Source organism: Trachypithecus francoisi, unplaced genomic scaffold (assembly GCF_009764315.1).
Source record: "Trachypithecus francoisi isolate TF-2019V2 unplaced genomic scaffold, Tfra_2.0 Lachesis_group9, whole genome shotgun sequence".
Taxonomy (NCBI): Eukaryota; Metazoa; Chordata; class Mammalia; order Primates; family Cercopithecidae; genus Trachypithecus; species Trachypithecus francoisi.
The window spans coordinates 46,355,085-46,370,714 of NW_022681474.1; the positions used below are offsets into that span (position 1 = coordinate 46,355,085).

A 15,630-nucleotide genomic window follows, 5' to 3' on the forward strand; every position below is an offset into this window, starting at 1 on the left:
TTGTTTTGTTTTGTTTTTGTTTGTTTGTTTTTTGTGGCGGGGAGTGGGGGGTGACCTTGCTTTTCCCATCCGGGATTCCTTTTCCTGTGCCAATTCAATCACACATATTCAAGCCCAGCTCCAATGCCAACACTTTAAGAAACCCTCAGAGATAACTGTAGCCTGAATTAAGCTCTCCCTTCCTTTGACTGTCTCATGCAATTATTAACTGTAATAACCAATTTAGTACTCTTGTTCCTGCAACAAAATATGTGTTCCCACAGTGTGCTGCATTGTGCCGGCAACACAGAAACCTCCATAAGTAATATTCAGGTTGAATTCAGTACTTAAGGGGGAGACCAGTCATCGTTTTAATTCATTAATAAATTAACTTTAATTGCTAAATCTGCGGGGATTTCTGTCTTCCAACCCAACATTTTCTTCCCTTTTTGCCTTTAATAAATTAACCACCACCACCACCTCTCACTGTGCATTTAATTACTGTACTGATTACTTACTATGTATGCTACATGATGTGGAAAGAATAGAAAACTTAAAAGCAAAGCACTCTCCCTGACCTCCCTGGGGATAGAGACCGAAACATATATAAAAAAAAAAAAAGAAAACACATAAACTACATATCACAAGTGCCAGATGAGTGATCCAGATAATTGCACAGTTCCTGTGGCCCCAAGTGATGGAGTACTATTTCTAATGTCAGCAGTAGTACTTCCTTAAACTGATCCCTCGACCTTGGTCATGGTGCTTGGAAAACCCTTTCTCAGCGCAATCTCTGCTCATCTTAATCCTAACACTCCTTTATTCTTCCTGTCCTTCTTTTCTGGAAAATCCTTTCCAATTGTTTTGCTTTGTTTTCTCCTCCTTTCTCCTCCATGCTGCTGAGCTGATTTTTCCCTCCTTTAATGAAATTCTGTGCTCTTTCCCTAAGGTGTTTTGGAGCCCTTCTTATATCCTAACTTAATTTGCTTCCCAGATATTTTTAAAATAGAGTTTTTGTTCACTATAACACTTTTTTTTTTTTTTTTTTTCTGTTTTGAGACAGGGCCTCACTCAGCCCTGCCTCAAACAGGCTGGGGTGCAGTGGCACAACACCAGTTCACTGCAACCTCGACTTCCTGGACTCAGGTGATCCTCCCACCTCAGCCTTCTGAGCAGCTGGGGTCACAGGCATGTGCCACCATGCCCGACTAATTTATTATTATTATTATTATTATTATTATTTTTATAGATGGGGTCCCCCTATGTTGTCCTGGCTGGTCACAGACTCCTGGGTTCAAGTGATCCTCCCACCTTGGTCCCTATAGTTCTGAGATACAGATGTGAGCCTGAGTGCCGGGCCTCTGATACCACTTTTTAACACCAACAAGTAGAAAAATGCTATATAAAAAGTTGTCCTTTTTTTTTTTTTTCAGACAGAGTTTCCCTCTTGTTGCCCGGGCCGGAGTGCAATGGTGCAATCTCGGCCCACTGCAACCTCCACGTCATGGGTTCGAGTGATTCTCCTGCCTCAGCCTCGAAGGAGCTGGGAATACAGGCGCCTGCCATCATGCCTGGCTAATTTTTTGTATTTTTAGTAGAGGCAGGGTTTCACCATGTTGGCCAGGCTGGTCTGGAACTCCTGACCTCAGGTCATTCACCCGCCTTGGCCTCCCAAAGTGCTATGATTATGAGTGTGAGCCACCACACCCGACCAAAGTTTCTATCTGTGTAATACTATATAGATAAATACCTATTCTGTGCCTCTCTGTGTCAAGCCTTCCATAAGCCCGTGGATTAAAGATGTGAAGACTTCTCTGCTCCATGGAAGCAAGCTCATGGTCCAGTCATATGGGAGCTTCAGAAGCTGATGAATGTGGAGAGAATGACGTATGATAGCAGGGCCCACTCTGGAATAAGGGAACATAAAGAAAGCCTTGAAATACAAATTGGAATTCACAGGAACATTAGGCCCCTCCTGTTTACTTACAGGAATCTTCATCCATATAATTGTTTTGAAGGCAATAGCTCTATAACAAATTATTTACCAAATTACATTCCTAGAAACAGAAGTTTGATTAAGTACATGCCAAAATAGTACCATATAGTATAGCTAGCTTAGTGTATTGGACTGTCTTAAAAGTGGCGTAGCTTTAAAAAATATAAACAAGCTTCCAAAAGTGTTGAATTTGCTCACAGATGAGAGTTTTGTATCTGATTACAAAGATACACCAAGGTTGTTTAGGGTCATAACTTTTATAGTTTGGCATTAGATCTTATCCACGTTCTCATTCTCACAAATGTTCCATGTTCGTTCTTCAGAAGAAAACACTCAGCTGGATATGTTAGAGCACACTATGCCACCTTAGGGCACAGAAAGAAAATAAATAATTGCACCTTATAGTTTTTTTTTTCTTTGGGCTCATTCTTATTTATGTTGTATTTTATGTGCTTTGTAGTATATCTTATATGTTGAAAATTAAATAGATGTATGAATACATACATGCACTTTAATCAGATGTACCAATATAGGAGGATATCATCCAAAATTATTAGCATCTCTTTATTAGGCTTTGTTTGGTTGTAAGTAATAGAAAACCTGAATAAGAGTGACTTAGACATAGTATGCTTATTATTCATTCAACAAAGATCTAGGTAGGTGGTCTTAGAGTTAGCATAGCAACCTAGTGATTTTATTAAGGGTCCGGAATTTGCCTATATTTCCATACACATCTTTTGCATGACTTTCAAGAATAAAATTTCGCCTGATGATGAATTTCACTTACCCTACCCAAAGCCTCTGTGATTTCAGGTAATAATACTATATAGATAACATATAGTAAAATGCTTAGGTACATTCTAAGGTCTCAAATGTATTGATAATTGCAGTTATTTACTTAAAGAATGATCATGCCCAATGTTTTATTGTTTATTATATTGTCATTTAATAATTATGATAATGATGTTTTCTTTGAATTCAGTAAAGTCATTGTGAAGGTTAAGCATGAGTATTTTAAATTAATTTGGGGATTCTTTAAGCTGTGGAAATGGAAAGCCTCAGTACATGTTAAGCCTGATATCTGAGCTTTCCCACCCCAGACTTTTGCAGAGCCATTTACTTGGGTCTCTGATCCTCTGTAATGTGCTGATAGATGATAACATGATGGAGAAATCGGTTGGTAGAATGGGGCGGTAACCACTAGAGACAGCAGTTGTCAGATGGAAATTAATTGATTGTAATTGCTTTGCCATTGTATTGCACTTGAAGTCTGTAGCTTGTTAAAACCACTGATTATAAAATAAGGATCTCACTTTTTATGCTGTAGATTATGTTAATGAAAAGCTGTTCTTAGAAGCATGATCAGTGAATATCAATAAATGGATAATAAGAAATTAAAGGAAAAGTTAACTAACTGATCATGAGTTAATATACTTCAGCAGCCAGAGTAGCAGTCAACTGTGCACGGTTTCATATTGAATTTTTTGCTCAGAGCTCTTGAATTTTAAATATTTCCCATAGAGAGATTGATTCTGTGTGACTGTTTATTACATACTGTCTTGAATAACAGATCTTTACTGTAGAGAATCTCCTGCACGATGGAAAATGTGTGTGTTTTGCAGAGCCTTTATTTTGTGCCAAAGTATTAACAAGCAGATATTTTGAAGTAGAAAACATAAGTTCCCATTGCAACATCAATAGTGGTTTATTTCAGTGCTCATGGAATATGAGTAACATATGTGTGAGGGTCTGTGTGAATCTGAAGGCCTTGCTTTTGCAGTCTTTATCAATATTACAAAAAGAATACTAAAATGATAACATCAATGTTAAATTATATTTCACTTTTTGCTGTACAAAATGAATTAAATTTCGTAAAATTGTAATGAGGTTTTTAATTATAGCTTTAATTTATAGCATTTAATTATTGATGTTAGAGAGATCAGATATTTTGAAGATATTTTTATGAGCACCAATTCTTGTTTTGTTTTGTTTTGTTTTGTTTTGTTTTGTTTTGTTTGAGACGGAGTCTCGCTCTGTAGCCCAGGCTGGAGTGCAGTGGCGCGATCTTGGCTCACTGCAAGCTCCGCCTCCCGGATTCCCGCCATTCTCCTGCCTCAGCCTCCCGAGTAGCTGGGACTACAGGCGCCCGCCATCTCGCCCGGCTAGTTTTTTGTATTTTTTAGTAGAGACGGGGTTTCACCGTGTAGACCAGGATGGTCTCAATCTCCTGACCTCGTGATCCACCCGTCTCGGCCTCCCACAGTGCTGGGATTACAGGCTTGAGCCACCGCGCCCGGCCGAGCACCAATTCTTATCAAGCCTCCATGCCAGCCCTCAAAGACGTTACAGAGGAAAAGAACAGATAAAACAAAGAAAGGATTACTTGCAGTTTTGAATGCAGTGAGGAAAGTGGTAAGAGGCACTGGGAGGCACAAGATGAGATCATCTAAGTTCTGAGGATTTCTGGGTGTCCTCAACAAAGAATGAAGGTCTGGGAAGAAGGAGCAGTGTGACCGTTCTTGATATTTTGAGAAAATAGAGTGATAGTTGAAAATTAAGTTGCATAAAATTTTAGAATGCAAGAAGAGACCATCAGACAGATAAACATATAGATGGCCCATGCCCTGGTTTGCCCTACTATGGATTTTAAAGTTATTCCCACAGGAGAGCCCCATGAGGATTTTTAGATGTGGGAGAGATAGGGGTGAGTTTCCTTTTAAAACGATCACTCACCATCAGTTGTGACGATAATCAGGGAAGAAGCTCATTGTGACCTTCATTTACTGTCTTAGTTCATTTTCTATTGCTTTAGCTGAATACCTGAAGCTGGGTAAATTACAAAGAAAACAAATTTATTTCTTACAGTTTTGTAGGCTGAGAAGTCCAAGGTCAAGGGGCTGCATCTGCTGAGGGCATTCTTGCTGGTGAGGACTCTTTGCAAGCCCTGAGGCAGTGCAGGGCATCGCATGGATGGGGGCAAGAGAATGTCAGATCAGTCCTTCTTTCTCTTCTTAAACAGCCGACAGTTCCATCATGGGGGCCTCACCGTGATGACTTTATCTATTCCTAATTACCTCCCAAAGGCCCCATCTTCAAATATCATCAACATAAAAATTTGAGGATTAAGTTTCCAACACATGGAATTTAGGAGACACATTCAAACAAGGGCGGTTAATAAGCTGGTATAATATCCTGTGCTGTTGAATATTATTATTAATCTAAATATCTGTAAAGGAAATTAAAAGCTTATGCGCTGAATAATTTTTTGTTCTTTGACTTTTTAAGTATATTTTTTTGTTGAATGTTACGGTGGAATTGGTGCTAATAGTTGCTTAAAACTCTGTAATTAGAATAATGTCTACATGTGGTAATAGAGTCTGTATCTTATAGATAGCATATATTTATGGTTAGTCTCGTATTTGGGATGCAGATATTGATATATAACTTAATTTGAAAATGTATGTAATTATGATTTTAAAAATGCATGTTTAAGATAATGCTAAAAAATGACAATAATTGGTCCTGTTAAATATTTACCAGAAACATTCTTCATATTTGAGAATCTGGTTCAGAATTTAGAACATTTGCATTTTAATTACATAATAAAAGGAGAAAGTAAAAGAATAATTGGCTTAGCTATTAGCCAATTATAGCTGTAACTAAAAAAAAATCCCCCAAACTGACATTGGATTCCACAGATAGTCACAATATACATTGATCAGATGCTTAATTATATTTGGCAGCAATAAACGAAGGGAATGTTGTTTCAATCCTTCATACAACATATTTGTTAAAACTAAAATTAATGAGGGTGGATTTGGGGTGTTTGACTCAGTATCATTGAGCTTTTAGTGTTTAAGTGTCCTCAAATGGGGCTTCTCCAGAGTGACTCCAATAGTTAAAATTTAGTGGAGAAATAAGACAATTGAATACAGTGGTTACAGCCAGCTGCATTTGGTCAGTACCACGGAGGGTTGGAGCTGTCTGTCTAGAGTCCCAGAGGTCACAGCCCATGAGAAGGCCTCCATACAGAGATCCAGGGACAGTGACAGGAGTTGTTGGTGTCAGAATGTACTGCTGACAGCATTTCCCTCTGTGCTTTCCCTGACAGATACGACGACATATTCCACAGAGCGATCCGAGCACTTCAAACCCTGCCGAGACAAGGACCTTGCATACTGTCTCAACGATGGCGAGTGCTTTGTGATCGAAACCCTGACCGGATCCCATAAACACTGTCGGTAAGCCACTGAGGACACTGGTGGAAAGGGCAGGCCCTCTGTAAGGCCTGGGGGTGGAGGGTGCTGGCAGCATCTGTAATGTGTCATGTCCGGGATACACACAGTCCCACCGTTTGAACAGCAGAATTGGGAGTTTTAATTTGCAAAGGGCAAGGCTGTTGTCTCTTTAACAGCCGAAGAAGACAAAATGGAAACAAAGTAGTCACTGTTTAAGTTTTACCTGACCAAGCAAACAAAGATTTACCTTTAGATCTGCAAAGTTAATGGAAATAATTATTTACACACTTTAGAAGAGTATATTTATGATGTGGAACTTAGGCATATATCCTAGTACTCAGAAATAATCTGTTCTTGAGAACCTGCTGACTGTGGCAGGAGAAGCAAACTGCTCATCTAAGATCTAGAATCTCAGTGTTTATTTGTGAACCAACCCCAGAGACTTTAACTGTGTCCAGAGAAAACTGTATTTTATTTTGTTTCTGCCCTCCTTTATTAATTTCAATACTTTCTCTTAACACCTCTGATGAAACACTCTCCAGCAAGAAGTTGTAAATGAAATAGCAGTCCTGTTATAGTCTAAGTAGAGAACTACTTGGGGAAAAACTCCCAGTAGAGATCAGGAAGGTGTTTAATTGGTTTTTAGAGACATAAGGTTATGTAACTGCTAAAAGTAAAAACAATGGGGGATAAAGAGTGCACTTATAGACACTACAGCTTTAAGACTCCATAGAAGAATCAAATTAACATCTGAAAAATATTTCTTACCAAGTTTTCACTTCAAGTATTACCCTGGTAGTTTGTTTTTCTTTGCAGTTGTGTACGCATCAGTGATCATATATATCCACACCCCTTTTCTTCTCTTTATTTGCTCTTCTCATATGACACAGTTATTAAATTAATTATTTGGAATCATGAGGCATGGAAAATTATGACTTTTTTCTATTACTGTTATAAAACTCGATTCCCATGTTGTTTCACTAAGATGATGTAGAGAAATGTATCGTATAGTTACAAACTTAGAACATGCCATGCCGGCAGAAGCTGCCTGGATCCAAGAGCCAGGTTTAGTCCACAGGGAAGATGTATTGCCACACTGAGCAATGGCACAGGTTTGGAAGAACAGATACATGATATGGTAGGAGGGCTCTGTAAAAGTTACCATATGTCCTGTGTCAGGACAAATAGAACTGTGACCTTTCCTCACCCCTGACATGTGGTGTTCATATATGACTTTGGCAGTGCCACTGCATTTCCCCGAGTTGCAAAATTTGCACCCTATTCCTATGCTCTGCAAACCTGGGTTGGGGAAGAAGAGGAGTGGGAATTGTTTCTCTCCATATTCCTCCTCTCTCATATTTTTTTGTGACTCTGCACATATGGACACGAAGCACACAAGTGATATTAAGACCTTAAGGGAAAATCCAGGAATGAACTACTCCTTCAAAGTGTGTTGTGCATGCAAGCCCTTTTAGCTCCTCAACCATGTTACAGTTACCTTGGTCAATCTAATGAGATTACCATTTGGAAGTGGGCAATGCAATCAATTATGTTTGAATTTGTAATCAATTGAAGAAGAGATGAATCAGAAGCATTGGCTAAAGCAGTAGCTTTCTTTGATGGTGTTTTCCCTGGAGGAAGAATTGGATCAGGTCCCACCACAGTATGCAGACTGAGATGATTCATCTTTTCCAAAACTGAGACTATCGGGAGAACAAAGTAATTCTTCTTTTTCGTCGTTTGACCATGCTGTATATTTCAGTACTTCATGATGTGTTAATTTGCTAGGACTGCTGTAACATTGTGCTACAGACTGGGTGGCTTCACTATGGGAATTTATTTTCTCACAGTCCCGGAGGTCAGAAGTCCAACATAAAGGTGTCAGCAGAGTTTATTCCTTTTGAGGCCTCTCTCCTTGGCTTATAGATGGTCAAGGAGATGTATCTTATCATGTTTCCTCTGTAGGTGTTTGTGTTCGGAATTGATTCCTTTTCAGGCCTCTATCCTTGGCCAGTAGATGGTCAAGGAGATGTATCTTCTCATCATGTTTCCTCTGTAGGTGTGTGTGTTCCAAATTTCCTCTAAGGACATCAGCCATATTAGATTGGAGCACATCCTCATGACCTTATTTTAACTTCATTACTTCTGTAAAGACCTTTCTCCAAATATCACATTCTGAGGAACTGGAGTTTACTTCATGTAGGGATTTTAATTTTTGTAGATACATTCAGTCCATAACAATGATTCTCATGTCCATAAAAGAAAAATCCTTTGCTTTTATGCATATGCATATACATCTCTAATTTTTGTAACACACATAAGCAGATATATATATATATATATATATAATCTATATAGTTTAAATGAAATGATGTACATATTTAATAATTTTGGCCTTCTGTCTTCATCTTTCTTGCATATTTCAGTACAGACAGCCTGTTATTTAACATAGACTCACAACATAGCTAATCATGACAAAAGACTAGCCTAAGACAAAATTGGAGCTCGAGTAGGTTAATAGATGCCTATAAATCTCCTACTAGTGTGTATGAATAAATCACACATCACATGTGCCTGCTATTCATCTCTCAAGCTTTGCTGCGAATAAAAGGCTTACATTTGTTCCTGCATCAGCCACTTCTAAAAATTCCAACGTAGTTATTAATAATGTGCCATTTTGTACAGCACTCTATTTAAGTAGTATGTTTCAGTCATTCTCCTATTCAACAAATGTTTACTGAGCACCTCCTATCACAAAGATACTGTTGAATAAATACAGAAATGAATTTAAAAATTAAATGGTGCAGTGCTTCATAATGTGTTTGGAGTAAGAAAAATACTTCATCGTTAGGAAATTTTGAGAAGCAAAATACTGCAGGTGACTGACATACTACAAGGAATATCTTTATGACATAGTAGTTACTGGATTTTGTTTCAAGTTAGATAAGATGCCATTTAATAGATCTGAGCGGCAGTATAAAGGCTTGTGTGTGACCCTAGCTTTTTCAATAGTTTATTTTTATATGTCTCAAAAGATTAGACACTTAAATCTGAAAGAAATTAAAATTATATTTCTTGGATTTAAAAAATTGTAATCCTATAATAAACTGCATCAAATAGTTTTCTATGTTGTGAAAATAGACCATACTCCGACACATTTCTGTTTTCTTCTCAAGGAACAATAGGTACACAATTACCAAACTATTTGTGATAGAAATCCTGAAAGTACATGCTCAAAACAAACAAACAAACAAACAAACAAACAAACAGTAATAATCCCAGAAAAGGGAGGTGTTGAAAGTGGGGGACACGTTTGTTTCGTTGTAATTTTGTTATTCCAATTCTTCAAGAAACATTTGTGGTACCAGTACCTAGAAATTATAAAGCAATTTAATTTAAAAAAAAAACAAAAAAAACAAAAAACTTGACAGAAGGTTTTTTTTTTTTTTTTTTTTTTTTTTTTTTTTTTTAAGAGACGGAGTCTCCCTCTGTCGCCCAGGCTAGAGTGCAGTGGCAGGATCTTGGCTCACTGCAAACTCCGCCTCCTGAGTTCAAGCCATTCTCCTGCCTCAGCCTCCCACCGTGCCTGGCTAATTTCTGTATTTTTAATAGAGATGGGGTTTCACCATGTTAGCCAAGATGGTCTCGATCTCCTGACCTTGTGATCCACCTGCCTCAGCCTCCCAAAGTGCTGGGATTACAGGCGTGAGCCACCATGCCTGGCCGGATTTTTAAAGAACAAGAAATAGAGAAAATAGATTTTCCTAAATTCAAAATATAATGTGTATATATATATATGTGTATGTGTGTGTATGTATATATTTATTTTTCTGAGAGGAGGGCTTGCTCTGTCACTCAGGTTGGAGTATAGTGGTGTGATCTTGAATCACTGCAACCTCAATCTCCTGAGCTCAGGCCATTCTCCCCACACAGCCTTCTGAGTAGCTGGGACTACAGGCACTCACCACCATGCACAGAAAATTTCTCTATTTTTTTATTTTTATTTTTTTTTTGTAGAGATGGGGCCTCACTAGGTTTTCCAGGCTGGTCTCCAACTCCTGGCCTCAAGTGATCCTCCTGCCTCAGCTTCCTAAAATGTTGGGATTACAGGTGTGAGTTACTATAGCCAGCTCAAAATATAAATCCACAGACCATCCACAGGGTAATTAGTGCAAACAGATTGTGGTATATTGTGGGACTTAGTATAGAACAAGGATTGATTCATAAACCAGAGGAAAATGAGGGAATGATTTTTCAATTAATGATTAACTATCAGGTACATAGTATCAGAAGTGTATGTTGACCCCTCTTTCTATACCAAAAGTATACTAATGATTTCAAAAGTTAAAGTAATAAACAAATAAAGCCTAAGGAAAATAATAAATAAAATTACGTATTTATTTATGTCAGCAATTGTAAGGACCTTGTGAGCAAATAAAAACAATGGAAGGCAAAAATTAACAACTTTGACATAGCATTGTTTTTTATCTGAATATCATAAATCAGAAACAAAATTAAAAGACAAGCTATGAGGAAACTGAATAACAAATATGGCAAAGAATTAAAACCCCCAAGAAGTCACGTAAATCAAGGGGTAACATTAAAATAAAATCTCAATAGGGAAATGGACAAAGGGGAGGAACATAATCTTCCTAAAGAGAAATACAGATAAGCAGCAAACAAATATTCTCAGCCTCACAGAGAAATGCAAATTAGGTATTTTTTTCCCTATCCTTTATTTAAAGATTTTTAAAAGTGACTACTGTACCCAGTTTGTCAAGGGGGCTGTGAAAACACATGTCCTCAAATGCTACTTGAGGGAGTGCAGTTTGTTAAATATATTTTTTGTAGGTAATATTTTAGTATGTTTTAAAAGCCTTAGAGTGTTTCTTTTCTTTCTCTCTTTTTCTTTTTATTTTTTGAGATGGAGTCTCCTCTGTTGCCCAGGCTGGAGTACTGTGGTGCCATCTCGGCTCACTGCAAGCTCCACCTCCCAGGTTCACGCCATTCTCCTGCCTCAGCCTCCCGAGTAGCTGGGACTACAGGTGCCCGCCACCATGCCCAGCTGATTTTTTGTATTTTTTTTAGTAGAGACGGGGTTTCACTATGTTAGCCAGGATAGTCTCAATCTCCTGACCTCATGATCCGCCCGCCTCAGCCTTCCAGAGTGCTGGGATTACAGGCATAAGTGTCCAACCCACATACATGCTTGTGAAGATTTATTTATAGGGATGCTCACCACATTTTTATCTGTAATAGCAAAAATTTTTAACAAGTCTGAAATTATGAATTTAAATGTCTATATAAATTAGAATATATTTGTACATTGAATGAATTTTCACAGTATTTTGAGGATATCCAACGGTCACTATGTCATGTTAGGTATAAAAATTTAATATGAAATTGCGAACTTAAACATACAGTAGAATCCTAATTCTGGAAAAAAAAAACTAAAAAGGTTGATAGTTTGTAACTATTTGCTTCTTTCAACTTTGTGAATTTTCTAAGGTCTGTATATTACATAAATGAAATATATTACATATTTATTTATATATTTATTTATAATATTTATAATAATATAAATATTATTATATTTATATTACATATATTTCATTTATGTAACACCTGGTTAAGACAGTTGACTCCTGCCTCTAGTCTTTCCATTAAGAAATATGGATAGTGTCCCTGTCTCTGTAAAATCATTGTAATTCACTATTATTAAGCTGATAAGAGAACTTTAAGAGCTTTCAGATTAAGCACTACTAAGTCTATTTGAATGTGTCTGTTCCTTCTTTTATTAATAATGCAGTGGTACTTTTTATAATAATTCTCATGTTGAAGTCATGTTTTGAAAACATTAACAACAATGGATTTAATAAAAGGTAGATACACCCTATAGAAACGAAGCTGGGTAAAGAAGGAAAATAAGTCACCAGAAACACTTTGAATCAAAATATTCTGAATAGAATCAGAATATTCTATGATCTTTTCATTTTTATGCCATTTTTAGAAATTTAAAAAATTTTGGCAATGGTGCTATGTATAATATATTGCACTAGAGTGAAAAGAGGTAGCCATTGTAATAGAAAAGATTGCTACTCAATTGAATGGACCAAATGTGTTTTAAGGCCAAATTCGAGTAAAAAGGATGTGTCTCTTGTGAATTGAAGCTCATTAAATGTTTCACCAGCCTTCCTGCAAAAATGGATTTTCAAAACTTTGGAAAGGATAACATTTGAGCAGAATTTGACCTGTACTGACCATTTTAGAAATCAACCAAGCAATTCACTTGAAGATACTTGAAGCACTTGAAATATGGAATTGCTGGAAAAAGAATAAGGCAGCCCAATAGCAACCACTGCCCAGGGTGATACTTTGGTAACAGGACTGATGGCCTGTGTCACAATCTGACATGCTGATAGGAGTTGGGGAGTGAGGGCAGCCATTGAGAAGGGGGAAGGGAACCCTAAGAGTAGTGTTTTCTCCCTACTATGACTGGCTCTCTCTGAGTTGGTTTTGAAATAAAAGCTTCCATTTTTAAGAGAATTGATTGGCCGTTGTGTAACGACATTTCTACAATATAATAGGACCATCCCAGTTAGTGCTTTCCTCTGTCACTTTGGAGGTCCATTAGCTCTTCCATTCAGTGAGGGTCCTCTTTATCAAATGGTTCTCCAGTAAGTGCTCTGAGAGCAGCAGCTAATGATTCCCTGTGGTTGAAGCAAGTCAGAATGAAAATGGAGTTTTGGCACACATCCCTGAACTCCATCAACAGGAGGGAATGAAGGCTAAAATATCTATAAATCCAGGCCAGGCTGCAGGGTCCCTGCAGAATGGTGTTAATAACAAGGGGAAGAACCTTAGAAGAATTTTCAAGTTCATCAAAGAAATGTTCATGAGAATGTTTGCCGTAGCCTAGACATAATTTGAGTAATTTGCAATAGCCATATTGATAACAGGTGGTCTACCGATTGCTTTTGACAAGAGGAAATGAACAAAGTAATGATTCTTCTTCTCTGTGGACATAGTTTGTCATGATAGTCTTATAAACTCAGAAAACAAGCAAACAAACAACAGAATGAACGTAATTATGTAATTCCATGACACTTAAGCAGTGGTTTGCCTCTTCTAGTTCCACCTCTTTGTATTTCAGACCAGCGGGTATACTTAAAATTAGTTGGCAGTTAGTACATTGTTTTGGATATGGATATTTAAGTATCATGCAAAAAAATGAAAAAGCACGTTCAACCAACACATCATTTAGTTATTAGCCAAAGATTACTTTATTTTAATGTTTTCTTCTGTGATTGAGATTTAGTTATTAGCCAAAGATTACCTTATTTTAATGTTTTCTTCTGTGATTGGTGGCTCTAGCTGAAGCAGGAAATGGTGCTTTTTAAGGAGGTCATTATGATTTGGGTTTGCTTTTGTATCCAAGAATTGACACCAATAAGTTTATGTAAAATACCTTCGCTGTGTGAGTTGGAGTAAGACGTACAGGAGGCAAATATGAGTGTTCAAAGCTGAGAGACCTGAGTTCAAAGTTCTACTCAGCTTTCTACTGACTATGATTTTTTGCAAGTTATTTAATCAGACCTTCAATACTTAATTTTTTTTAAGATAGTCTAATAGTTGCCCCAAAAGGTTGATGCAAGAATTGAAAGCAACATATAGAAAACTATAAATGTGAAATAGATACTATGTATATATATGATAGCTCTTTCCTCTCTCCTTTATGGTCATATTGAAGCCAAGGAAAAAAGCATGTTGCAAGAATCTTGTGAGAGAAATTGTATCAGTATTATCTGCCTTATTTAATTAACAGGAGACTTCAGTTTAAATGTGGGGCGGGGCATGTCAGAGAATTCATATCTACTGTATATTCTCAGGACTCAGAATTCCTATTGCTAATTTTAATACTTTGACAAATTAACAATTTTCTATTATTTGTTACATTCTGCAGGCATTTCTTGATTTTTCCCAGATTTATTTTCTTAATGACTCTTCATAGGTTTAAAGGAAATATTTAAGCATGTATATGTATAATATACATATAAAATAAGCATATTTATGTATAAATATTTTCCTTTCCTACTTAATGTAACGGACCATAATTGTGTCAATAACGTGAAATTGATGTCGATTTTGCAATTTTGTGACACAATACAATAGCCTGTTGACTTTTCTTGTGTGTATGAAAAAGAAAAATACACTTTCATGTGAAAATGTACACACTGAAAATTATAGGTTTTACTTGTGGAAAATATATGATTAAAAAAAATGAAGTGATTTACCTTTTTCCTAATTCTTTCCCAGTATAGTTTTCTGAAAGTTTGGCTATCTGTATGCTTCAGTGTTTAAAATATGTAGGCACTAAAATTCTTAATGGCATAAAAATTATCTGATTTATGAAAGCCTACAGAAAATGATAAAAAAATAAAAGAATATTTTTAAATGCAGGATATGTTAGCAGCGAATATGGAACCCAAGATAAGCAAGGCATGTTCGACTCTACCTAGACAGTGTCAGATCTCTGGCAATTAGTACATTGCTTTGGATATGTAGCTTTTAGCTGCTCTCCTTTGTAAGGTTTAAGACCAGGCTTGTCTATGTATAACTATTCAATCTCATACACGCACGCAGACATGCACACACTCTTTTTGTTTGCTCCTATGATGATTTATTTACCAGCTGTAAAATGAGGATGATGATAACTGTCCTTCCTGGCAGTCATTGGACCATAATATATGTGAATGTCAATTGGAAGTTGTAAAATGCTATATAAATGCAGGGTATTGTAGCTCTGCAAAGCCTAAAATTACCTAATTGATTTTGGTCTGTCCCTTATCCCTTATAATGAGAGTACTAGCAACTAAAACACCTTGAAAATTACTGGAGTGTTTTTATAGCCAATAGACTCCAGAATTTATATAGCGTTTAAAACTTTATCAAACTTTCTTGTACTAGTCTGATTATTTAAAGAAGATCTCACTATGTAATAATGTCTTTAAAGTATTTAATTTTAAATAGATAAATAAAATATTTTTAGAAGATAAATTTTTTAAAAGATAAATAAAAATATTTTTATTTCCTTGCAGACTCTTTAAAAAGTGCTGTCTTTTTGTCTTCTGTTTTTCTTAATAATTCTTACTTGGTCTGGCTGGTTGGATTCAATGCTCCACTGCTACTAGAAGACAAATTATACATATTCTTGAACTGGACGTGGTGGCTCACACTTGTAATCCTAGAACTTAGGAGGCTGAGGTGGACAGATCACCCGATATCAGGAGTTCAAGACCAGCCTGGCCAGCATGGCAAAACCCAGTCTCAAATAAAAATACAAAATATTAGCCAGGTGTGGTGGTGAATGCCTGTAATCCCAGCTACTCGGGAAGCTGAGGCACGAGAATCACTTGA

At 36.8% G+C, this 15,630-nt stretch overlaps 1 protein-coding gene across 1 annotated transcript in view; it reads left to right on the forward strand.

Moving 5' to 3' along the window:
* Window positions 1–15,630, forward strand: part of NRG3 (neuregulin 3) — a 549,380-nt gene that overhangs the window by 480,287 nt on the left and 53,463 nt on the right. Inside the window, exon 2 of the mRNA XM_033208729.1 lies at window positions 6,087–6,216. Within this exon, the coding sequence (XP_033064620.1) occupies window positions 6,087–6,216 (130 nt within the window). The remainder of the gene's footprint in view (window positions 1–6,086; window positions 6,217–15,630) is intronic.